Source organism: Heliangelus exortis, chromosome 17, assembly GCF_036169615.1.
Source record: "Heliangelus exortis chromosome 17, bHelExo1.hap1, whole genome shotgun sequence".
Taxonomy (NCBI): Eukaryota; Metazoa; Chordata; class Aves; order Apodiformes; family Trochilidae; genus Heliangelus; species Heliangelus exortis.
Genome location: NC_092438.1, coordinates 6335321 through 6362453, shown reverse-complemented (window position 1 = coordinate 6362453; position 27133 = coordinate 6335321). Strand labels below are relative to the sequence as shown.

Sequence of the window (27133 nt, the reverse complement as noted above, 5' to 3'; positions counted from 1 at the left end):
TTCAGTGAGTATTTTTCACCACCTTCTACAATAAAACCTTAACAGTTTTTCCTTGTTGGTTTTTTCCTTGTGGTGTGCAGATCAGTTCTAGATACTGTGAAGATGCAAGGCAATCATTGTGTGGTGTAGTTCTCCTACATATGTAAAATATTTCTCACTATGGCCTCCCTGCTGTTTGAATCTTGATGGTTTTAAGTTCATTCTAGCAAAACTGGCTTCACTGTTAAAATCAGCTGTAACCAGGAAATGATTAACTGGGAATAACTGAAACCTCAGTAATATATATTAAGAGCTTATTGGTTCCTGTAAAACTGGAACTGAACTATGAACAATAAAAGGAGGGGAACTGTTGGAGGGGGGGAGGGAAGATGAGCATTCAGGTGTTAACTGGGGTCTGTCTTTTTGGCTGGGAATGTTAAACCTTCAGGTTTCTTCTGAAATTCTGTATGCACCTGTTGCCTGAAGTTTTTATTGTTTAAAGTACTTGGAATACACATTTCTCTGCCATCCAAAGTCCAGTGATGATAAAAGCAGGCACAGTCCTGGAGTGTCAGAATGACTCTGTGCCAAAATTGCATATAGCAATGGTAATTTCCCACGTCTGTCCAAGGAACCAGAGATCTTTCAACATTTAAGATCCCTAGATTGCTGAACAATATAATCTATAATAATCTCAGGCACACTGGTGGTATGTTGAAAATTAAGAAAATAATGCCACATGGCTTATCTCCCAGACTTAATGTCTTTACATTGAAAAGTCAGTGTTTTCTTTATATATATCACACTTGACAAACTGTATTTCATCATGGATTTTTTGGAGGCAATTTACCCACCAGATGAGTGGGTAGCACAGGGACTTGTGTAACTTTGTCTGACAGCAGGCTTTCCTTATTGCTATGTAATTCTCCCTCTCTTATGGTGTGCCCTGGATTTCAAAGTGTCATAGGACCATAGAGTAATGAAAATGGAAAATACTTTGATTTTTTTCTAATGCTTTCATTTTTTCCCCTCCTGCCTTTTGCCCACCTGTCCCCCCCATCAAGCTATGGTAGTGGCTGGAAGAGCATATTATGATAGCCTTGCAAAGATTGGGGATATATCAGCTGATTCTCCAGTTTCTAAAGAACTAGGTAAGTGAAATCTCATTTTTTAAAATTACTTCAAATGACAAGCTTTTGTTTTGTTTTCCTGCTGGCTGTTCACAGAACATGAATTAAAGAAGGATCAGAAGAAGGGTGTTTTACTCGTAAGTAACACATAGATGGAGGGCATTAGATTCCTTTAAGTTATATTGTTTCTCAAGACACAAAATGTTTTGACAAAATCACCTTCTTTTTTTTCCTACTTTTCTGAATATATTTCTGTTGCTGCATCAAGAAGCACGCAATTTTTAAAGTCACCTAATTCTATAAGAAACGTGTAAAAATGTGTGGCTATTTTTAGTACAGAGATAAATGTTGAAATATTTCTGCAACAGAATATTGGTACGAGGAGTCCTAGTGCATGACAGCAGTACTAAACGAGGAACAATTTTCTGCATGAGTTCCACTGTAAAGAGTTCAGTTCTACTTCACTGTGTTTGATCAGTTATATCACTTAAAGTTCTCAGATGCATTACATTTATTTTCTAGTTGAAGTTCTGAAAGACAAACTGTAGATTCAAAGATGCAGTACTTATACATCACTGTAAAATCAACCCAAGTTCTGAACTTTCCTGAAAATGATTTCTGAATTTTTGAAGCAGCAGGACTTAATGTTGCACTCCAATAGCACTGAAATGATACTGCCTAATCTACAAAAGTGAAGTTGTCATCCAAAGTACTTGTAGTATTTCTGATAAAATATTGTAATATCACTACAAAAAAAAGGAATAGGAACTATACTGTGAAGAAGAAACATTTGCTTAGACCTTTGATTAGCTTTTTGACTTGGTAAAAATAACTTGGTAAAGTGTCTTGTCTCTGAACTTCTGATTATGGGCAATGGAGGATTCTTCTGATGATGTAACATGCATCTGCAACTCAAATTAGTATGATAATCCAGCTGATTTAAAAGGATGCATTTAGTAAGTGCTTTTTTAATTGTTTTGCTGGAGCAGAATTGCAGGGAAGGACTCTCCTTGAAAGGTGGTCACTGGCTTCTGTGTGCCTGCATACATTTGCACCATTTGTTCTGTGTGAGTGTTAACCTCCTGTGTCCAGAGCTGGGAGCGGCCCAAGAGCAAACACTGCAGAGCAAACAGTCCTAATGGAGTCAGTTTCTGTATTTGCTTTGCAGGTTGTTTACAGGAAGGAGAGTTGCTGCTTTCAAACTATGTAACTCAAGTATGAGAAAGTTAAAAGTAATAAACATGCAAAATCCCACAAAAATATCAAGAAATGCATAGTTGCAATTTTTGCAATCAAACAGTTGGTCACATGCTCAGAGGTGATCTACTCATTGAACACTGTATGCCTGTGAGATAGTCTGCCTGTTTGAAAATACTGTCACTGGGCAGTCTCCAGCTGAATTCTGAAAATCACTGTTTTTCCCTGTTATTTGGGATGATACAGAATTGTAACTGGAAATATATTTTTGTTTAATTATGAATTCTTCCCTGCAATTATAAACCATTTTCTAGATACACTGTATTGAGAAAAAACAGCCTTCTTCAGGGTCAGATCTCTAACACTGCTTTCTATTCATCTTTAACTTAAACCCCTAATGCAGAAAAATCTTTTCTTCTTAAGGAAAATAGCAACTCTAGATTTTTTCTAACATACTCTCTGATACAATCCTTACTTTAGAGATAAGGAAAGTCAGTGAACACTGGAAAAGGCAGGATAATGTTACTAGGAGTCTGTGAGGGGTTATTTGCATTTTCTTTAGAAAGTCTTAATAGTTCTGAAGCTGGGCTACAATACTGACCTATTTAGTAAAGAAATATGATACATCCCAGACATCTCTGAAAGTAACTTTGCTTAAAAAGAGAAAGAGAATATACTGCACATTCCACTATTTTAAAAACATCGAGATTCATGCTGAGCATTCCTGCACATGTAGAGACCAAATCAAAATTTGTTGTGGTTTTACTCATTTATGGACTCTATTAGCCCCAGCACAGTTACTGTAGGCCCAGCTCCCTGTGGAACTGCCTCTTCTTTCAGTTCCTTTAGACTTGCCAAAAGGCAAGTTTTTGACCACTGACAACTCAATTATGCATAATCCTTCTGTTACCTTTGCCAAAAGAGGTCAGCAGTCATCAGTTAAGTTTTGTGATGTCTGTGAACTAACTGCTTTTCCTGACTGTATTCTCTGGAGCATCAAGTGAAGTGACACACTAGCTTGTTTTATAAGATCAACAGTCTGAAAGTGGCTGGCAAAGAAGCACTGACAAGCAGTTTCCATAATTTTAAGTGTGAATCACCTGATGTTTAGAATATTTCTGTAACTTTTTGCTTTTTCCTTGTTTAAAATTTTTCTATAAGGCTTCTTCCTGTATCCTGTATTAACTGAAATCAAAAGCAACATTCCCACAGTGACCAACAATGACCAAGTTTTAAAGTTTTTTGGAATGCTTTAATATTTGAGCACAAACTGAGGTGCTGTGGTCTGGATTTCCAATGTTTGTCTTTGGAAAACCAGAAAATGTAAATGTTTTCATTTGAGTAATAAAAATTTGAAACAATGAAAACAAATTTTTAAAATAATGATTGAAACTAATCTGTATAAAAATAAACAAGCCCCTTACCTCCTCCCTCAGCTTACCAATTTAACCAGTCAGGACAATTGGCTTATGGATGGCAAGATTTCATAGGAGTCAGAAATCCACAGTGCTGGGTTTTTTACCTCCTCCATTGGCTTTGTGTTTGACCCATCAGCCACTAGGTACATTTTTACTGCAAAAGAAGCTGCTACAAACAAGCTTTCCCTCCTTATCCCTATTCTCAGATAGCAAATCAAGCTGTATTTTTCAGATACAGTTCACAATAAAATCAGTTTTCTGAATAATAAACAGAGGAATGAAGCAGGAACTAAGCTTTCAAGGCTTTCCTGTAACAACTTCACCTTTAGTAGTGGCAAATGAAAAATAATGTATTATTCTAAATTCAGCTGTGTTGCATTAAACTTCTTACACATAATTACAAAAGAATTACAAGGCTCAGATGGCTGAAACACAGTATTCTTTACAATTTATGGAATACTGGAATATTGCACTGAGTCATTTTGCAGTTCAAACCCAAACCTGCTGGGTGACCTGGAGCATATTTACTGCCAAGTGTGATGTAAAGATTTGTATCAAAAAGACAGTCAGTCTTTCCTTTTCTTATAAGGAAACACAGAACATGGTTTTCCTGTAATGAGACCGTAAAATGGATTCCAACCACAGGGACAGGGTAGAAACATAAATGGAAAAGAAATAAGGAAGAAAATTTTGGGAGTAGATGGTAAGACTCCTTGACAGCAGGGAGGAAGTGGGGCAAGAAATGAAGTAAAATGCCAGACAGTGCATTCTTCTATTGAATGAAACTGGAGCAAGAGAGGGAAACAAGAGAACGAAATGGAAACCTGGATGTTCCATCTGATTCAGAGCTTTTGTATCTTTATCTTTCAAGTATCTGTATCTTTCAAGTCTGGTTTAAGCTCTTTGAATTATTTTGATACAGAAAACCTTAATATGGGTAAGATGAGAAAGCAGAAGAATATACTGTATTCATAACACAATCCTTATTCATAAGGATTCATATGTTCATATAGGTCAACCTTCTTTCTCAGTTTTTATTTCCCTAAATTTCTAAGCTTGTAGTCCCTCAGACTTGGCTATGAGCATTTAGGAAAGTAAACTGAATTTAAGTAGTTCATGTTATTCTGCAATATGGAATTTGCATCTCTTTCTTTCCTAGGCACCTTTTGAAAATCCCACTAGGAAGAGAAGATAGAACAAGAAACTGCACACTTAAAAATGTTATGATTTCATACTATTCAAATTTCAGCATACCACATCAGCACAATAGATCTTAGTGTTTCAGTAGTGCACTAGGAATAATTTCACATAGATATTATACCACAGCGGGGTGTTGAAATAGTGGCTTTCATTAATTGTAGCTCATCTTTGTCTTGTCCACAATTTGTGTTTCTGAGGCTCTGTCTTACTGATTTTTAATGCTTATAATGTTAATAAACTCTATCTTCTAGTAACATAGGCTGTCTTTGTAGCCTTCACTTGCTCAAGGAACCAAGAAGCTGTTTGCTGTTCTCTCCCTGATACTACTTCTCATATCTTCCCAGCTACCCTCTAACACCTGCCAGTTCCTGTAGCTGAAACTCATTTACTTTATTGTGGGTGCAAAGTCCCAACTTGTTTGTTGTGTGGCAACAGTATCTATAGCTGTCACCCACAGATACATTATGGGTCTGCACCTCTATCTTATTGCTCAAGAACAGACAAGTGTAAACTGTTGGTTGGTTGTCAAACAATAAAAAGACAAATAGCAAGATATTATAGTGCATGGGCTTGACCAATGGAACCAAATTGCAGAAATTCAGCATGCTAAAAGGAAAATCAGACAAGACAAAATCTTTTCCCTAATCTAACCAAGACTGATAATTATTTAAAGATAACTTTGTGTCATAGGCTTATCATTAGGCTGTCTAGTCTTGTTCCATTAAAACTTATCAGGAAACAGGAGTGCAAATGCTTATCCTCATCTGAAATGTAACAATTTGGAAAAAAATGGGTTCTTTTCAGGAGAGATTTTCTGGTTAAAACCCAGGACAGGAATCTAGAGAAGCGAGTACTGAAGTAAAAGATTGCTGTGTGTTGTGGTTGTGACAAGACAGGGAGAGGTGCCAAAATGAAAACATCTTCTAATGGTGCACATAGTGAATGGAATTCTTTCCTAATAAAGGATGAGCCCTGAACTTGGTACCCCTGCCATGCACAAGGGAGAGGATGTGCTTAAGGTCTAAAAGACAGTGTTTTATCATATTCACAAGATGTAGGTTTGCTCATAAATGGTATAATTTTAACTATAACAATACCATCTTTTTTTAAAACAGTCTTGCAAGTATTTGTAATTTAAACGTATTTCCTTCCTGATTAATAAGCACAATTGCCATGTGAGCAGGTACTTTTCAAAGCTATAGCTCTTTTGCTGCTTCTGTGGTACAGCACTTAACTATCATTCCCATGACTGATAATGCTAAGCCAAAAAAAAGAAAATTCTATCCTTTAGGATGACTACAGTTATTTGCACATAATTTAAATAAATAAAAGGGGGTGGGACAGGTAGAGTTGTTGGTTTACTTCAGCATATAAATTGACCCTTTCAACTGGAATCCTATTTCACTTGCCTTAGAAAGATGACACCAAGCATCCTTCTCTTTGCCCACTCTTTTTAAGCTAATGAAAAGGTATCTGTCATGCTGTGCCACCTCACTGCCTGTGTCATCTCCTCCGTAGTACAAATGTTCTTAGAAGCAGTTATGTTGGACAGAAAGGAAGAGAAGTGAGCCAGCAACTACAGAACCCCTTTAGCACCTCATCTGGTGGAAACTTCTGGGAAACTAGCTTAGAGGCTGCAGTTTAAGTATTTAGTAGGTCAGGATTGCTTTTCCTATGGAGCATTAATAAAACCCTCTTCTATGATATTCATAATGAGATTGCATTGGCAGAATGCTCTCTATTCTTTTGTTCCAAATGGAAAGTACACAGAGAGCTATCTTTTAAAGGAAATATATAGTAATGTGCTTTTTTCAGGAGGTTTTGTATTCTCTGATTTTACAGTAACATTCTGGGTTTGAGCTATATAGACCTCCAGTTTGCTATAAGAAAGCTATAAGGAGATGAGCCACCCTTTCTGGATACACTGGGGGCTGGACTAGATGACCTTTAGAAGTCCTTCCAACCCAAATTATTTTACGATATGATTTTGTGATTTCTAATAATGAAAGCAGTGGCTGCATTAGTGGAAATTTCTCACTATTCATTGTTCTACTTTTCAAGGTCATTTCTAAGGTTAAAGCAAGCCAAATAAATATTGATAACTTTTTTTTTTTTCTCTATAATCAGTACTGTGGCTTCTGATGTTCAGTATTTTGAGTGCAAACTTCTGATAAAAGTCTGCTGGAAGAAAAAGACTCATAGATTCTTAAATACGAACAAGTTGGCTCCACATCTAATAAGTTGCCTGACCATCTGTTGCAGAGCTATGGAAAGCTGTATATATTCACTGATTTATAAATCAATTTAATTATTCAGATATGCATAAGCATATGCCCTGCCAGTGACCTGACCAATCAGTGTTCATGGACAGGGAAGAATACTTGGCACTGTGCTAGTAAAAAACCAAAAAGAGAGGCAAGAGAAACCTGTTACCATTTTGACATCCAGAACTGTAATTAACAAACAGAAATCACAAAGGAGTAAATAATCAGTGAAGGGTTGTGCAAAACATGTCCTGGACAATGAGCGATCAAATGGCATCATGTAGTGAAGCTGAAGAAACAGTTGTTAGCTTAAGATCTTTTGGTTGTAGCTTTTAAATTCTATAATCTTTCCCTGGTAAAATATGAAACAGAAGTATTCCTACCAGGGACTGGAGTGAACAAGAGGTGTTTGTTATTAAACATAAAGAATGTAGATGCTTAAAAATGGATATTGTAGTTCACTCTTGTAAGACTACTAAAAGGAAAAAAAAAGTTTGTTTTGTATACAGTTGTGTTGCTGTAACTTCTGTTCTGAACACTTCCAGATAAGGTGCAAATTTTCTGGTTCTATAAATGGCTTAAGGGAGGAACAGAATATGAAAAATCACAAGGCTCTGTGTCAACAATTGCAGACTACTAGCACCAGGGGAAGGGAACACCACAGATACTTACAGGATGAAGTTGGTTCTCCTGGTTGTAGTCAGTGGTAAGGTACAACACTCTTACAGACTATAGCCCTGGACTTCTCAGGGTGGTTAACAAAGCAGTGTGCAGGTAGCCCTGGCAGTGCTGCTCCTTGTGAGGCATGGCTCAGGTGTTGTGGTTATGTTACAGCACACTTGTCTGCTGTGACTGAGTTCTGCACAGGCACATCCACAGTGACACCTTTGACTGCACTCCCTCAAGGGAAAACTGAGATATTCAAAACACCTATACTGGGTGTGTATGGAGCTGGTATCTTCATTCTGTGCATCAGAGGTGTGAGAAAAGAGTGAAAGTGCCATGAAAGGGCAGCCTTAATGGCATTCTGACTACATTGGTACAATTCATTTCACCTGAGTCTCACAGCTGGCAAAGACCTCTTTCATCTTGCAGTGGTAATGCTGGAAAGTGTGCCCTGAGCTCTCCTCTGTGCACACACAATGTTTTCTAGATTGTGGGTAATGTCTGTCTAGAAAAGAGTCATTTGGAGGCCCACTGTGTGCACAGCAGCTCTTTGTACTCACCCAAACACAGATCAGTCCTGAGGTGCTTGGTCAGGCAGGATGCTGTCCTCTCTCAGCTGATGCTTAGCAATCACAGTTTTTCCTTACCAATCACAGCTTTTTCCTGAGCAGTCATAGTTTTTCTTTACCCCAAGGTATGTCTGTTGGCAAAGAAATAAGCCTCAAAGCCTGTGTAGAGAAAATATATTTAGTTGTCCTCTCAGTGAGAAAAACAGATGGGAAAAGGAAAGTAAATGAGAGCATTGTGAAGAAAGTGACATCATATGTGTAAATAGCTTGTAAATCCTTTAACCAAAGGTCTGTATTTCAAATGTGCAGTCAGCTCTTCCTGGTCATTTTTCTAAACAACAAAAATCCAGTATCAATTGTAGATGTCATTAATGTTCTTAAGGAAGGTGGTGAAGAGCCCACCAGTTGTCTTGGACTTCTGAGAAAAAAGATTTTTATCAAAAATTTTGGCTCAATTTGGGTGTCAGTATTTGTTGTTTGCTTGTTTGTTTTTCTTGACACAGCTAAGACTGGCAGTTCCAAAGTGCTGTAATAAAAATTATACTGATTCCTTGTGTTTTATTTAATTTCATGTAACATTTATAATGATAACTGAAATATTTGTCTGTTCTGATGCTGGAAACCCACAAAGAATTTTGAATTTTGCTGTTTAGCATGATTTGTTTGTTCCAGTCCTGCTGAAAAACACAGATTAACTCAGTTTTATGATCTTCCCAAATTAATCTTCCTAAAACCAGCAGGGCTTCATTTAGGCAAGTTCAGGCTTGTGGTTGTATTGTAACTTAATTTCTTTGCATCCAGCTTGTTTAAGAATTACAGCATTGCAGGTCAAGTATGAAAAGCTATTGTATACAGGGCTTTCAAGGTGCTAGGAAAGATCAGTTTCTGACAGACATACCTCAATATATTGTGTTTTTTATGTTTGGGTAAAAAACCAAATGCCTGCAGCAGCCTTTATTAGTAATGGAGTAACAGGTGGAAAAACAAGTTTGCATTATTTATGTGGCATATGCTTTTCCTTTCCTTTTTAATGTTAAAAAAAAGGAAAGGAAAAGCATATGCCATATAAATTTAAATTTAGTTACTGTGCTTACCAATCATCTGAAACAAGATGAATTTTTCATGTTAATTAACATATGTTCAATGATATAGTAGGTTAAAAGAATTCTAAGCTGAATTTTTTTCATTAAGAGATCAAAATACCTTGGGGGAGAAAAGGGAATTAGCCTAGCAGACTGAACTTTGTTAAAGCTGTAATAAAGTTGCATTCCTTTTTAAAATACAATGTAAACTAATCTTTTTTTCTGTTTAAAATCATAAAATAGGAGCATCAGAACCAAGAACAAATTCTAAGTAACTGAAAATTTTAATGGTCTTAGTAATCTCCAACCTATTCACTCTTGTAAAGTCTTACGTGGGAATAGCTGATTCCTGAACAGCTTATAGCCCAATTTATAGCACGCAGTGCATGGTATGAATTTTGTAGTACTTTTTAAAATCACTTGTGTCAAGCTGAAAGAATTTGGCATTAATTTTAGTCTAAGTATATATTAAAAAGCAAGTTGATCCTTGTATTTAGCTGAACATGGCTTCTTTTATAAACTGTCATGAACTTTGAGGTATAAAAAACTGAGGAGTCCTTTGTATCTTTTAATACTTAAATATTCAAAAGAATATTTAGAAATTAAAAACAAAGAAAAAACATAATTTAAATTCAGGTCATTTTAATTCTGTATTATGTTTTGGGAAAGTACTTCATTATGCAGTCTTACACTTTCTTCTACATTATCATTGACAGAGTTTTAGGACAAGGAACAGACACTACATAATTTTTATCCTGAACTACAAATAAAAATGCTGTCATAAATAAGAGCTACTACAGTAGAAGTGAACTGTGTTCTATCCCTTCACTGTATTTATGAAATAGGAAAAGGATTTTTGAATAGCAGGATTCTCTGATTATGTCCCTCACACTGAGAGCAATGTGTAATCTTAACAACAGGGGAAATGTTCAAGAGAATATTGCTAAGTGTGTGTTCTAGCAAATATTATTCCAAATAATATACAGCTGAGCCACTGAGAGTTGGTGATTAGGCTTTTTGGTTCTCCCTTTAGAGATGTAAATGCATTGTGTAAAATCCCAGCAATCATAACTGGTCCTGAATGCATTCCAGACAGTTCCACAATGTAATAAATCTGGGAATAGAAGAAAGAGGTCCTCGAGAAAGGAGGTGAAGCTGTCACCACCAGTGCAGACTCCTGACTGGGTCCAAGAATCTTGCTATGAGAGAGGATGACCAAGAGAATACAGCAATAGCAGCTTGTTTATTAAGCAACCTTTCTTTTCTGTTGTTTTTCCCCTTGATATCACCTGGCTCTGGTGTAAGGGAAGCAGGCTGACAGATACAGATAGATATTTGTATGTATGTGCTATATATGTATATATAAATATGCAGTTATCAAAATAAAGCAAATATTCTGGGAAGCACAGAACTTAATGCAGTGCATTTGCTGCAAAAATAAAATAGTAAAAGGTCCTTCCAATAGCAGAAAGCACACTGTACCTATCAGCCCCTGCACAGCTGGATTTTGAACTTCAAGCTGATGAAGTTTTGACTTTGCAGTCAGGGATACCTGACAGCTCCGTGCATGGGCTAGGATACTGTTCTCATTAGGCAGTCACATAAGGAACACAGGCAGTGAAGCCCTATGAGAATGAGAAAGCAGAGCACTAGGAGTTCAGCCTAACACCATCAGTGCCCAACTCACAAAATTAGCAGCAGTGTCTTGCACAATCCTATTTATTGCTTACCAGTTTTGTCTGGACCAGGAGGGAAGATCCTTACTTAGGCATCTTCCAGGATCTTAGGAACTTGGAATACTGTTTCTCTCTTGTATTCCTCTGTATTCTTTTCTGTATTCTGTATTCTTCTGTACTCTCTCTTCTGTATTCTTGGAATTCTGTATTCTTCTGTACTCTCTCTTCTGTATTCTTGGAATACAGTGAGACTGTGAAATATCTAAAAAAGATTTAAAACATTTAGAAGTAATGGAACTCCTGAAGAAATAGTGATAAAACTGAGGTATGTAGCAATTGAAACCTCTTAACTCTGAGCATTAAATCGGTTCCAGAAAATTACTTGAAATATTGTGAGCTAACTTTAGATGAGAAATGATGCTTTAAAAGCAGCTTCATATAAAATGCTTACATTGTTAAAGTGGGCTGAAAGCATAAGACTATTTATATGTTAAATTAATAATTGCTGCAGTTTACTTCATGTGGGAGCCTATTGTACACAGCTCTGACAACACATGCTGTTAATGGGGCTACATTTTTATATTTTTATATACCTTTAACTGCACAGTTCTGTAAAAAAGTTTGATTGACTTCATGGCAACTTCTACCTATGTGCAAAGTTAGAGACACAAATTTTCGCATAACAAGGTTTTATGTTTAATTTTTACATGTCAAGTAATATAATGTTCAATTTCATTCCTTATGGGTCATAGTATCACTTGGATTTTATTTTACTGGATTAGTACACGAATATACTAATTTCAGCCACTGTGCTGTGGAGGTTTTGTTCATTTCCTTTGACCCATGTTTAATCCGTTTTAAATTAATTAACTTGCTTTTGTATTGCAGAAACATATCTGTTGTTCACAACCTTAGTGAGAACTCTATTTAAAATATAAGTTGAACAGAGAAAGCCATTTAGAATGTTAAGTTCTCTTGCTTCTATTTTTTTAATCCATATTATTTTTATTTATTTGCTGTTCTAACAAAACATAATTATCTATTTGGAGGTGCTGTTTCAGGGCACTACATCTAGCATGTACAGTGGACCTAAAATACTTATTTTACTCTGAAATCTCTTTATCCTTTTCTCTATTGTAGGTTTTATTCTTTTTTTTTATTATTATTATTCACCTTCTGTAGTCACCTTCACAAAATGACACTGAATGGTCATATGTCAATGCCATTTTATAAAATGAACTACAGAGAGATTTACTTTTTGGTTCCTATTTCATGTTCACTCATGCAGTAAGGAAAGGCAGACTTGACCTCTTCCTGTTGATTTATGTGCATATTAGTATTAATTCTACAGATTGGAAGGGGGGATCTAAAGCATTCTGGACAAATTGTATTAAAATTAACATATAGCTAGTGCTTGGGAAGTTTTACATTACTATATCCTTTTCTATGATTTAATTCATTCATATTAAATTCCACTAGGGCTTCTTTTGCCTTATTTAAAGCATCTGTTGCACAATTAAATCTTTCTGCAATAAACCCTTCCTATTAAATAATGATAAATTTAATATATTTCAGGATTAACGTTTTGTTCAATTGTATTTATTTATTATACTGTATTCCTTTGAAACTGCCTGATTTAACTACCTTCCAGGGGCAACTGGCTTCAAAGGACTTTGTTTCTACCTCCTCCTTGTCATAAAGTGCCTTTCTTCTGGGAAAAGGTTAATTTGGAAGAAAGAGAATCTTGCCAGAAATGGCATCTAATAATACACGTGACCTGCATTGCCTCTGTGTGTAGCTTGGACTCAGCCTTTCATTCTCTTCTTTAATGTAAATAATTATGTGGTTTCACTCTAAGACACTAAGTTATGAGACCTGCCCTGAATACCAAATTGGACAACAGGAGATAAATAAGTGATATAATTAAGCACTTCATTTATTGCCAGACATCTAAGAAAGTCTCTCTATTAAAAGACTTGAAATTTTTCAAAAGTGACCTCCTCTAAGTAAAAGAAAATTGAAGTGCATACCAAGTAAGGTGATGTACTTTTTCAAATATAGCTAGTTAGTGGTTTTAAATCTTAAGTGATTTTGTTGGTAGCTGTTAATACTTGCTTCTGTGACAGAAGTCTGTTGATTGAACTAATTCTTAAGAGTTTTCTACTCATATAAACAGTCAACATAAGCTAAAAAGTAAATAATCAGTCACTCTGTCTGAACAGTGAGACTGGAGTATAACTGTTGCAAAACTTCCGTATTCTGGCCTTACAATGAGTATTTGATAGAAATTGGTCTGTCAAGACAGTCTTCTACGGATGTCTTATTGCTCATGGGATGTTGTGTATGGGGAAATAATTTACATATTTTGGGTTAGTGATTTTTTTCTTTTTTAGGTAACAAAATAAATGGCATTAATGGAATTCTAGTCTGATTTTCTCAATAGAAAATAAATATAACCAACAGCCTTGATTAAGTCTAAAGATATACCATAAATTCCTGAAGTTTCAGCTAAGAAGGTCTTCCCACATGTGCACTGAACCAAACTGAAACTAAAATAATTTTACCATGGAAATTACCACTGGCATTACTGTTCATGGTCATGTTTCAGATCGTAGATGTATTAACACAGCATTGTTTTAAGAACCATACATGAGAAATGTTTGGTTTATTTTTAAGTTATTTAAGGTAACTAACATGTTCCCCCAAAATCCCTATCTGGAAGAGTTTTTGTCTTTCCAGTAGTGCATTTCTATGAGGTAATAGCAAAATAACAGAACAAGTATCTATGAACATTTACAAGTATGTTTTTGCTTTCAAAAGCAAATTAGGAATATTAAATGTACCTCTGATCTTTTAGCCACAAAGATAACACCTTCAGGGTGTGGGGGAATGGAAAGCAGAAAAAATATCTTTAAAAGGCACGTATTTTAATAGATATGTTTATCATCAAGACATGTTTATCATGCTGACAAGGTTAGTATTTTAGGTTAATAATTTGATCATAAGCAACTCAATACATAGCAGAATATTTTTAGGTTTTTTTGTACTTTTTTACTAGGTGATTAATTAGAGAACACTAGAGCATGGCCTTGGCTAACATTGTCATAATCCAGAATAACCCACTGTTTTTTTTTGAAGCTATTCTATCATTGACCATTGTCATTTAATTAAAATATCATACTAAGGTTGTGGAACTTCCATCCCATTTGGATGCTGTTACATGTAGGCTAGGGGTTGTTTTGCCTTTCCTGAATTAGTCTTAAACAAAATCTTGTCTCCTTGTGCAAAACTTGTTTGGGAGGGACATCAAGATTTAGCAAACCCTTTGTCTCAAGATGGCAATAACAGACCATGATATGGCTTCACTTTTAAAATGTTCTCCATTTATTCAAAGTGCAGAGTCCGACCTATAGTTTAAATTAATACTTAAATCTTAATTAGGTCAGAGTGTGCTTACTATGAGTTCTTTTTAAAATGTTGATTCAAAACATGAAAGAGGAAATGAAATGGGTGAGCCAGTACATACTGTGCCTGGGGACAGGTGGCAGTAAGGAGATTCCAGAAGAAAATGGGTTTTGCATGATGCACAGCAGGCAAGGAGTCTTTGGCTGAGAGGAAAAGAAAACACAATAGAAATGGTCACTGATACATAAAAATACCACTTAAAAGGGTTCTAGAACACTCAAAAGTAAACTTGCAAAATAATCCAGCACAAACCATTTAGAAGGAAGCACAGGTTTTTAATTTCTCTTCATTTCAGGACGTTTTGGCAGTATTCTTTGTAATAAGGCTGAAAAAAAAAAGCCTGTTTCTAACCAGGCATTCGAAGCCTAAAGCCTTGAAGGCTGCAGTCAGCTCAAGTGCTGTGTGAGACAAAAATAACAGCCTGGGAGCGTCAGGTTTTCCATTCCTGCCGCACCAGGTGAATGGGCTGCTTGACACCGCGGGGGCAGGGCAGGCCGGAGGAAGGGAGTGGGGAAGAGACTTGGGAGAGCTGAGTCAATGCCCGACGTTGTTGGATTTGTGTCAGGACCTGGAACACTCGGGTGGCTGCCTCAGCGTTGCCAAGTGCTGGCTGAGTGTGCTGCTTTGGCAGCGGGTTCTCGGGACGTACTTTTCACGAAGAGGGAGAGTAAGTTAATTTTGAAAGAGAACAAAAATCTGTAAGGGCAGTTATTCTTGAGGGGTATTTTAACACTCACCTTGAATTTCTCTGACTTCCCAAATAACTTTTTAGTCTGCATATTTAAAAACAAACATATATTGTAATGTTATTTGTATTTCTTGATTATTTTTTTCCTGTTTTAACACTTCTTAAGTTGCAGATAAGTGTTTATAAAATTATTCTAAATTTAAAGAGCCATTACAGTCTCAAAGGTATCTTTTCATTTGAGCTCTGCAAAACAAAAACACTATGGAGTAAAGTGCATTCACTTATACAGCCTTAAAATAACAAGGTGGCTTACTCATGTCTGTTACTTGTAGTGTTTATGTACCTACATTGTATGTACTTTTCTGGTGCATATGAGCAACTAATTACTACAGCACCTCTGCTTTCTCATAGTATTTATATTACTGTAGTCACCAGCAACTTTAAATACAGAAAAAAAAAACCAAAAAAACCAAAACTCAGTAAACTGTACAGAACTCACAGAATTCAGAAAAACTATATATTTAAAAAGACAAACAAACTTAAAAAAAATCTTCTGTCTTTCCCTGTCCTGAGTGTGAATTCCTTTTTCTTGCTAATCAAGGGCTTGAATGTTCTCATTGTATTCTGATTCCTTCTTCCAAGTCTCCTGTGGCCTGTTGTGCACAGAGATACAGAGGTGGAGATTGGGGCATGAAGAGGGATTCCTGAAAAGTCAGGAGAGAATTTTTGTTCCTGAACCCCCTTCATATTTCTCTATGAACAATAATGCAGACCCACATTTTACATTCTTCAGTTGAAGATCTGCTGTGTAATATTGCTTTGCAAGAGAGGAGATAATGTTCTCTTTTCAAAGAAACTAATTTTGAGTTGTCATAACTTGAGAATGACAGAGAAGGAGAAGGCTGAAAATACATACCCAGTCAGGAGGGGAATGCATGGATGCTACTCAGGAAGGTTACCAAATCACTAATGTGCACTGTGGGGAGAAAGTTGATGGCTGGGGAGATGATGAGAAAGGAGGGGTTCTGAAAGAATATGATGGTAGAAAACAAGATTTGTAAAGCATTTTGTTGAACTGGTAATGCATCTTCTTTTCTTTCTTTGACAAAAGGAAACTGAGAGTCCCATAAGGTAACACACAGACACACGGAGTATCCTAAACACTCATGTGTGCACAGGCACAGAATGTCCTAAACACACACACAAACACACACACACACACACACACACACACACACACACACACACAGAGTGAGTTTAGGACACCCTGTGTGTTTGTTTAGGACACTCAGTGTGTGTGCACAAGCATCTTTAGGACACTGTGTGTGTGCAGTGTGCTTAGGACACTGTGAGTGTGGTATGCTTAGGACACTGTGTGTGTTTGTGTGCAAATCTTTAGGACACTGTGTGTGTGTGTGTGTGCATATTTAGGACACTCCACGTTTATGTGTGCATGCATGTGCATGTTCAGGACACTCCACGTGTGTGTGTCTGTGCATCTTTAGGACACTGTGTCTGTGTGCACGTATTTAGGACAGTGTGTGTGTGTGTGTGTGTGTGTGCGCGCGTGCACACACGTTTAGGTCACTCCATGTGTGGAGTGGACACGTGTGTGTATGTTTTTTTAGGACACTGTGTGTGTAAATAGTGTCCTACACACACGTATACACACACACCTACAGTGTTCTCAATGCATGCACATGGTGGCCTGAACACACACACACACACACACACATATTGTCATAAACACAAAACTTACACTTTTTGTACTGGCTCCTGGTTGAGATCTGGTAAAAGGCTACAAGGTCTCATTTGGGTGAAGTCAAACTGGGCACTCCAGGACACTTCCAGCTGCTTTTCTCAGCACTGTGTTGCAACCTCCTGGGCAGGACTGGCACACCCTCAGTGTGGCAGTGCCAGCACAGAGAAGGCAGCAGGGATGATGTGGCTGTCTGCGCACAGGGCAGGACCGCAGCAGGCAGAGTTTACATTGGTTTGCATTCAGAACCACACCCAAAGGACTGAGGTATTTTTCCTCTTTAACCTCCTAAAGGAAAACAAAACAGTTCAGCTTTTAACTGCTCGTGGTTAAAAGTCAGCTGTGTAACTTCGTGCTGGAAGACAGCAGAGCATAATGGGCACATTTAGGAGCTGTTTACAGGATGCTGAGAAATCTGCTGCTTCTTCACTGTTAGTGCTGTACAGCCAGGCTGTAATGGCTGAGAAAACAGCATGGGAAATTAATCAGCATATGTATCAGATCTGTTTTGGCAGGTGTGCTGTGAATGAATGTGAAAGGTTACTTTGTTAATTCTGAAGGTGTGGTTAGTTAATGAACATTAAAGTTTCATTTTCAGACTAAAACCGGATAGGAGCTATTTGGGTAGTAAAAACTATCTCTAGTTCCTGTGTTCTGTTCTCTGACTTGGCAAGAAAAGAGGCTATTACTAAACTAATATGAGCTGTTCTGGAGAGAAGGAAGTACTTATTTTGTCTGGCACTCCATGTCCCTTTTGCATAATAATGTATGATTATTCTTTTATCACTCATGAGTTTCTTGGCTTGTCTGTGGCTGAATCTAGTTAGTTTTTTAAACTTCTGTGATGAGCAACAGCAAGAAATTTCCCATTCTTCTTCAATATATTCTAGTTAATAAATATATTAGTTAAGTATATTTTATTACTGACATTTGCTAACTACAGAACTCTATGAAAGAAACAAATATGGTTGTATGTTTATCCACAGGCCAAGTTCTCATAGAAATTTCAAGAACACACAAGAAACTTAATGACAGTCTAGAGGAGAGTGTAAGTTAAACAATTATTTTTTAATTATTTTTCTTTTGAAATTATTATTTTTGCCAGTTTTTAATAATCTTTCATTCATTTGCTTTTAAAGTTCAAACAATTTCATAAAGAAATTATATCTGAACTGGAGAAGAAAACAGACCTGGATGTGAAGTATATGAATGTAAGTACATTTCAGTTCTAAAAGTTGTGGGATTTTTGCTATTGATAGTCAAATAATTTTTAAAAAATTGTTCATTAAGTTAATTAAATGGTATGTTAGAATCCAGCTCTAGATACATAAACATGTCAAAAATTTTCATGCTTATTTTGAGTTAAATGAGAACCAAGGCATAACTTAAAAGCATTTTAAAACTAAAGTTGAGAAAAACAATTTGATGTATATATTAGAGAGATCTCATAGATTTTGGTATTGCCTTTTAGTCACTAATCCAGTTACACTGCTGACTGCATTATGAGATGTTTTAAATGCTTTCATTGCAGGCAACTTTAAAGAGGTACCAAACCGAACACAGAAGCAAATTAGATTCTTTAGAGAAATCACAGGCTGAGCTGAAAAAAATCAGAAGGAAAAGCCAAGGAGCACGAAATGTCATGAAATATGAGCATAAAGAAATGGAGGTCAGTGTATTGTCTCCTAAGTTTCTTTGTGTGAGAACTGGCTACCTGAAAATGTTAAGCTATTACAGATCACATCAGAGTCTATTTCAAAACTTGACTTCTGAAGTTTACCACGATTTCTGTATATGCAATGTTAGCAGATAATGCAGGTAACTCCTTGCTAAGTTGTTTGGCAACAGTTAAATGCTACAATTTCAAAGGGGCAGGGACTTCTGCTTCAGTTTCTACCTTTCCTCTCTTGATCACTACTTGATTTTTTTGTTGTTGTTATTTTTATTTTTTTTAAAGTAAGGTTTGCACGGGGCCCTAATAGACAAATTCAGTATTAATTTGCAATAGATTAATTTCCCAAAGTAGGCTGATGACAACATCTCTTATTACTTCTTGCCTTCACTGCTAATCTTAAACCAGCATTGCCATCTTGAGGCAAAACAAGAAATGGCAACGCAATGAACAGAAACTTTAACTCGTTGAAGTCATATTCTGGTTGTCAGGTATCTCAGAAAATACTTTTCATTGATACTCTTATCTTCACAATACTTAGATTTTGTGGTAGCATATGTATTTTTTTCAGCCAATTTTTCTATTTTTATTTTCATTTGCAAGAAAGCTTTGTTCATAACAAAAGTACAGGAAGCATAAATAGTACTACCTCCATTTTCTTACTACATTTTAGCCTGCATTCGTAACTGTTCTCTTTTTCTTAAGCTATTGGACTGAGACTTCAAAGACAAACATTTAATCAGTTTAGCCATGAATCCTCATAACCTTAGACAAATAGAGTGCAGTCTTTTTTGTAATTAATAGTTTTCCCCTCTCTAAATCAAAGTTAAGATTCATCATAGCTTTGTGAGCATAAATATAACTGCTATGGAGCAGATTAAGATAATTAGTCTAATTAAAACACCTATGACTTTAAAATTACTCAGCAAAGTTGTTGCTTTGATGTCATATTCTTATTTACTGCACAATTTTCTTTAGAGGCTGAAAGACTGCTTCTTGTTTTTCCTCACTTTCCCCCTCTTCATTACTGATTGCCTGTAATGCAAGGCTGTACTTTCACCTGATGAGATTATGAAGTTCAGTGTATGGATGGAAAATGCTCAGCCACCCTACCTCACCCACCTTTCCTAAACTGTTTCTAAGGCTTTTGTAGCTTGCTTCAGTAGCTGGACACAATATCAAATAAAACTCAGAGAATCTATGTAATGTTTTTACTTTTTTTTTCTTTAGTATTTGGAAACCGTGAGCTCTCGACAGAGTGATATTCAGAGATTTATTGCAGAAGGTTGCAGAGAAGCTCTCCTTGAAGAAAAAAGAAGATTCTGTTTTCTGGTTGACAAGCACTGCAGCTTTACTCAGCACATGCATTTCTATCACATCCAGGTCAGTGGTGTGAGTGTACACAGAACTCAAACTCCTGGATCTAATTATACAGGAGAACCTAAGTCTTCTCCATTATCTATATGAGATTGCCATAAATAGCTAAAAAATGCCATAGAGCCAGACACTGTTGTGATCAGTTCATAGAAGATGACATGCAATATTCCCTTAAATGTACTAAAACCACTAACAGGTTACTGTGACTTACTAAAAATCATAGATTAAGATAAAGATTTATGGACTGATCAGGTATTTCCAGTATCTGGCCCTGAAAAAGGACAGTCTCATTTCTTCAAAGAGCTATTACTTACAAAAATCCTGAAAATACTTTGATTGTGCTTGTGTTCTTATTTTGGTATAATGAAAATTAACAAGTAGTTCTATGCAATGTGATGGAAAAAACCATACCTTTGACAAGTACCTTTTAAACTTGGATGCAGTGTGCGGACTTCCTAAAATCCAAGCTGCCTGGGTGGCAGGAAATATGCAGTGATGCCACCAAAGTGCCTGAAAAAGTCAGAATGATGATAGACGAAATCAGGACCCCTGGTTCCACTCCAGTGTCTGGAACTCCACAGCCTTCACCAATGATAGAGAGAAACACCATGGTATGTTGTTCTTTGATGGCTGAGGTCCTGCTCTCTCACAGGGGAGTAGGGAGACTTCACGAGCTCCTTTTGTACCCAAGTGTTTGCAATCCAGTCTATAATGTACCTCAGCTGGAATATACTGGGGTTGGGTATGAAGGCAAAATCATTAAGCTGAGCCTCTGCTACTGGAAAAATACAGAGTGCAGTAGGCAGAAGCATGAATCCAAACAAGGCTTGGTTTTCAGTTCAGTGCCCAGGACTTTCTCTACAGACCCCAGCCTCATGACTATGTGTTCTAACAACTCCATTTCATACCTTCTTATCTCTGAGTTTACATACTCAGTAGTTCAATATAAACTTAAATAAAACACTTTTTTTTTCCTTCTTCCCTCTATTACTCCTATTAGTGTGTTAGAGTACAGGCTAAATACTAAACTCTACCTCTATATTGTGTCACCTTTACTTTTGAATTTCTAAATTATATTTGTAAACTTCTAAAAAAAAATCTGGGTGTTATCTAGGTATAACTGTGCTACTTGAGGAAAAAAGAGCTGTCATAGCATTCTCACCAACAAATGTTTATCAAGGGACAGAAGCCACAAACTATTAGTCAGCAATTCCATAAGAATATGAGGACTTTCTGATGAGTCTAAATACGTGTCATTTGTGAATATTTAAGCACTACTTCCTATAATTTAATGTTGCAAATAAGTTGTCGCTGGTTTCTCAGTATTGTGATACTGTTGTTTTTGTAACTCCAGATTGGAAATGATTTTTATCCTCATCATGAGAACAAATCAAAGGTGCCCCCTGCTCCCACAGGCAGGGCATACACAAGTCCACTGGTTGATATGTTTAACAATCCTGCAGCAGCTCCAAAGGCAGCTTCTGAAAAACTAAATCATTCATCAGGTGAGTGTCACTTTGCAAACTACGCAAGTGTAAATGACAAACTATAGTGTCCAAAATTATCAAGACTTCTTGACTATTATGATGAGAATTTGAGGATGTACAGAAGAGCAGAAAATGGTCTTTACAAAGCATTTCTATACATTACCAAATAGGAGGAGTATGTGTTATAAGGAGAGAAGAGTTGTTTCCAGTAAAGTGCAGGACAAGATAGGTAGATTCTGTTTTAATCACTTTCTGATTAACCCAGCCTAACTGATCTTATGGCTTCCAATCTTATCAGAAGAATGCATTCTCTAATTTTGAACAAGATCCACCTGAGTGATTTTTTTTCAGTGCACACACATAAACATAAACTACTGGTAAATCTCACTTTGATTTTCTTTAAAGGAAATGTAGCAGCTGGGGAAGAAAGCACATGGGACAGACATGTGTGCAGAGTCTTGTATTTCTTTCCTGAAACGTAAAATATTTTCTAAATTTGTTTTCTATGTTTCTAAAATTGATTTTTTAACTTTCTCTGTGACAGGGAAAGAAGGGAAAGACAGAAGGGAAAGAACTAAGCCTAGATCACAACATAAGAAATGCAGAAACTCTTCAATGTGATAATAGCAATTCTATGATTTCTTCCTTAAAAATGCATTCATGCAACATTGTAATGGTCAAATAACATACAATTTTGAGACCTCCTTTACATTGTCTTCTGGTGAACATCTGGTGTCTACAAGTGCCAAGTATCTACAACACTTACCAGTTCAGTTGAGGCCCAGTACTAGGCACATCTGAAAATGAAAGCTTGGATTTTATATGGTTACCTTTTGTGAGAATGGAAAAATTTCAAAGGTCTTTTATGGCTGTGAATATGTAGCACTTTTCATGCCAAAAGAGGAAAGTTGCAAGTTAAAACTTAGGTAACTTTTAAAGTCTATCAGCTTTACTGTGTTTGTATAAATGCAGGTGCTATTAAGAACTTCATGGTCATAACATTGGCAGATTATTTAGAGGTGTCTAAGTGGAAATCAAAGTAGTATAAAGTCTCAGAAATTAGTTTGCATTTGAGTGTTCCTTTATCTACTTTTTTTCTCCTGTCAGACTACTAATTGTATTTACTTTTATTAGGTTGTTGGTAATTTTACTCTTTTTTTGCTTTTTCTTTTTTCAACAGAGAATTCAGATGATGCCAGTTTGTCTCGTTCAACTTCTGTTGCTACAGGACTAAATATAATGAAAAGGCAAAAAGTAAAGACAATTTTCCCACATACTGCTGGAAATAACAAGACATTGCTCAGTTTTGCACAGGGGGATATCATCACACTTCTTGTAGCTGAAGAAAAGGATGGTTGGCTTTACGGGGAACATGACTCAACTAAAGTGTAAGATAATTAATTTATTACCCAGTTAGAACATGAAGGATAGATGTATCTCATCACATTTAGCAGATATTAGTAGATGGTTTTCCACTATTTACAGTAAGGTAAAACACTACACTTATTTTAGGGAGATTTTGTACACTAATTAGGCATTGGCAGAAATCGGGTCTTTAAAGGTTAAATCTCAGTTAAATAAATCTACTATTTTGTCCACTTTAGTCTTGTGAAAGATCTTTCCAATTTTATAAATGAAACTGAAAATCTTTTCCATTACAGAAAAGGATGGTTTCCATCATCATATACTAGACCATTAGAAGAACCAGAAGAAAAAACATTTGCCCCAGTGCCAAGGTAACATTTTGGGTGGACTCAGAGATGCCCACATTTTCTTTAACATTAATATAACATTAATTTAAAATGTTATTCTTCTGCTCATATTCTTTCTTTGTTATTTAGTAACATACAGAGTGAATATTTTCCAAAAGCTGGTAGTGTGATACCTTGATTACATTATTATGTTTTCTTGGTTACACAAAGACCCAAGAACTAGACTTACCCCAACTTTGAAGTCCCGCTGACCTCTGTGGGATTGCACATCTTTTTGACTCTCAACTCGTGCACTTTTGTGCTTTCCTGGGGCTAAAGATGAGATTGATGCATTACAGGAACTGAACAGTTTATTTGCTGGGTTCTGTCTTGCAGCCCTGCACCAATCCGAAGCATCAGTTCTGTAAATCTTGTGGAAAAAGGTGAAGTTGTCCTCCCACCACCTGACTATCTGGGATCTTTGCAAACAGATAAAAGAATGGAGTCTTCCAGAGGCACTACTGTTAAAACACCAACTGACAGACTAGAAAATGCAGGTCTGGTAAGTAACTGATACCAGGAATCCAAATGTTTGCTTGGTTTTCTTGACCTACTTAGCTGAGCTCTTAAATAAGGCCCTGGAATTCTACCTTAGCCACCTGTACCTAACTTCAGCATCCCTTTGATACAGCTTCAAGGAGTATCATGGGGTTTTGGGCATTTCTTTTGGGTATTTCTGTCCATCTGTAGTAACAGAAAGGGAGAATTGCTCAGGGGTGTAACTAAGAGTGCTAGAAGACTTACTCTGCATAGCAAACAAACTTTCCCAGTGCATGAAATAACATCTAAATTTTAGTCCTCTGTCACTTTCAAATAAAATCTCTGGGAACTTCTAAAATTGTCATTAAGATAGGCATCTATATTTTGATATATAGATGCAGTTTTCATTTCTCAACAAAGAAGCAATGAGCCTTAACAATTATGTAATGTCAGGTTCATATATTGGTTCATTTATCCTCTGGTTAGCTGTTGAGACCTATGGGGACAACATGTCCTTCAAATGTAATTATGCTCACAGTGGTTAAGAGATGAATCAGCCTGTGGAAATTGCCAAGCAAGCAGGATAGTGAGATCTTTGCCCCATCACAAGTAAAAGGTGACTTAAAATTAGTGAATCTGTTAAAATGTCTCAGTATCACTGTACTGTGCTGCTGCCTTTAGTATGGCTGTCCTCAGTCAGTCCTCAAGAGTCAGTCACCTTAAGGGTTATTTTGTTTGTTACGATGCATTAGTTCAGGGGGGATAAGAATAAATTTAAGGTTTGTGGACCAGCATTCTTGTTGAACTGAAAACCCAGGAGAAATGGCAGATGTAGTCAGCAGACCTAGGACATAATTCTAATTCTAACACTATATTCTCTCTGGGGGCCAGAACAGGCTTACAGTCTCTTAGAAGTGGAAAACAAATAGATATTTGAGATTCTGAATTTTTAGAAGGAAAGCAAGGTAAAAATAAAACTAAATTAAGATTTCTAGAGTAGAATAGAATGAGTAGACTTGCTGAGCTACCCTACAGCTCACAGCAGCTCCCTTTTTAGTATGACCCCATGATTCCTCTTACCTGTTACCATACAAAGTGAGGAAGAGAAGCACAGATGGGAGTTGCTGCACTTGCACTCAAGGGTTTTGCTCCGATGTCGCAATTTTGCTTCCATTCTTTTGGAAAGTTGCAGAGCTTCTTTGTCTTTCCCACTTGCATGCAAGTCACCAAACCACACACCACCATAAGGCTTTGGAAATAACCTTAACATTATTTACACCAGGCTGGTTTGTAGACAATTACAGAATTTACACACATGTACAACAGTATATTACATTGTCTTTTATGCAGAAGCAGGCAGTGATTCATTGAGACATCTTCCTGCCAGAATACACAGGAAAAAGGCTCAGGATTTCAAGGAGGAAAGAGAAATGGTTCTTGCAGTTCAAGTCTTCATGCTGGGTTATGCAGGACAGTACTACAGTGTAGAACAGTGTAGAACATCAACTAAAAAAGACCTGGTATTTGATGGAGCTTTGATTAGTGTTGGTGTTCAGCAAGGAGTAGCATGTACTACAGGGTACTGTATTCAAACTAATTAATTTAAGGGCTAACTAGGCCTAATTCCAAGGTCTAATTCTATTTATAACTGATGTACATGGGCAATTTCATGTCATTTGCAAGTAAGATTGTTACTAAACATTAAGAGAGGAAGCAATAGTTAACTATTTGCCAAAACTTCCATGGAGCCTACAAGCCAGCAAAGAGCAACAATTTGCAAGTTTTCCATTTTATCACACCTGAAACACTGCATTCTGCAGCACTGTGACAGTGACACTGTCACCCTTGGGATTAGCTTCACTTCACAAGATTTAGGTACATCACAGAGGTGCAGTGCAAGTGTAGTGATAAAAACCAGGATTTTCAGATTGTAGTCACAGACCTGACAGTTTAATTACAAAAGAGCATTAGCAACAGCAAATAGCAAGATCACCTGCAGCATGGTTTTGTAAATCTATATGAATATCTTTTTCTTTTGCAGAAACCTGATATGAATGGCATTATAAAACCACCTTTTCTAAGGTATATTTTTTTAAGCTTTTACACTAAGTTAACTGTGTTGATCTTTATATTGGCTTGTATTGATCATGAGGGGAAATAAGAATGCACTGGTAAAACATAATGGCTAAAATTGGTTGCACTTTTCTCAAGAGTGGCATGCTATGCATAGGCCTTTCTCAGAAAAATAAGCTTTTCTCCAGTAGTTTGACAGGGAGCAAAATTTAAATTGTTTTTAAGGGTTAAAAAAAAATTTAAAATCTGAAAACAAGGAGATGTTTAAAACCAAGCTAACAAGAAGTTAACTTCCAAAGTTTTGGATCACTGCAAAGTGAGTTTTCATATATAAACTCTCTTAAAAGTTCAAGTTGAAATAGGAGTTACACAGAATCTTGAAGTCTAAAACCCTAACTTAGTCTTCTAATAACTGAGGAAGAACCCAAAAGGTTTAAATTCATCTCTGTATTGCAACAAAACTTCTAGTAATTCTGTGCATTTCTTTTCAGTGGAGAAAATCCTTTTGCAACTGTGAAACTCAGACCAACAGTAACAAATGACAGATCAGCACCAATTATTCGATGAACACATGGTCCGTGCACACCTAACTCCTCCTTATAAACACCATTTTCCATAATGACAATTACTATCTTGTTCTAAAAATTTATTTAAATGTAATTACTGTACAATAGAACCACCCAGAATAGATTTTTTTTTTTAAACCTATACTTTCTAACAAGGTAATTGCTTTGGACTAATGTTAGAGCACTTTGGCTTGATTTTACAGTATGCCTTTTTTGTAGTAGGAGTTGTAAAAATACTGGAGATAGTTTGGATACTCTAGTAAACCAATGTAACTACTTGCTCATAAATCTTTGGTATTTGTTATCTGGAAATTGCAATGGTAAGTTCTAGACTATACACCTGCATATATCACATACTAAATAAGATTTTTTTCCAAACAAACCAATGTAACAATTGCCTTATACCAGAATAGAGAATTGCCTGTATAAAGTGATAATACATTATTTTGTTTAAGAAAGATGCTCTAGGTTATAAATAAATATTTATCCTTTCAGAATAGACAACTTGTAAAGCTTTGCTTAATGTTCAGATAACAATTTTCAAGTGTTAACATAAACATATTTTAAGTCTAATGTACTGTCAGCACATTCTTCAAGGATAATTTTTTCTTTAAAACACATTGTCAAGCTCTAG

General features: G+C 36.3%; 1 protein-coding gene across 1 annotated transcript in view; it reads left to right on the top strand.

Moving 5' to 3' along the window:
- Nucleotides 1–27072, top strand: part of BAIAP2L1 (BAR/IMD domain containing adaptor protein 2 like 1) — a 38261-nt gene extending 11189 nt beyond the window's left edge. Inside the window, exons 3-14 of the mRNA XM_071760449.1 lie at nucleotides 1044–1130; nucleotides 18080–18141; nucleotides 18233–18304; nucleotides 18625–18762; nucleotides 19996–20148; nucleotides 20586–20753; nucleotides 21497–21647; nucleotides 22810–23017; nucleotides 23291–23365; nucleotides 23717–23882; nucleotides 25902–25942; nucleotides 26425–27072. Of these exons, the coding sequence (XP_071616550.1) occupies nucleotides 1044–1130; nucleotides 18080–18141; nucleotides 18233–18304; nucleotides 18625–18762; nucleotides 19996–20148; nucleotides 20586–20753; nucleotides 21497–21647; nucleotides 22810–23017; nucleotides 23291–23365; nucleotides 23717–23882; nucleotides 25902–25942; nucleotides 26425–26500 (1397 nt within the window). The 3' untranslated portion in view covers nucleotides 26501–27072. The remainder of the gene's footprint in view (nucleotides 1–1043; nucleotides 1131–18079; nucleotides 18142–18232; nucleotides 18305–18624; nucleotides 18763–19995; nucleotides 20149–20585; nucleotides 20754–21496; nucleotides 21648–22809; nucleotides 23018–23290; nucleotides 23366–23716; nucleotides 23883–25901; nucleotides 25943–26424) is intronic.
- Nucleotides 27073–27133: the final 61 nt, after the last annotated feature.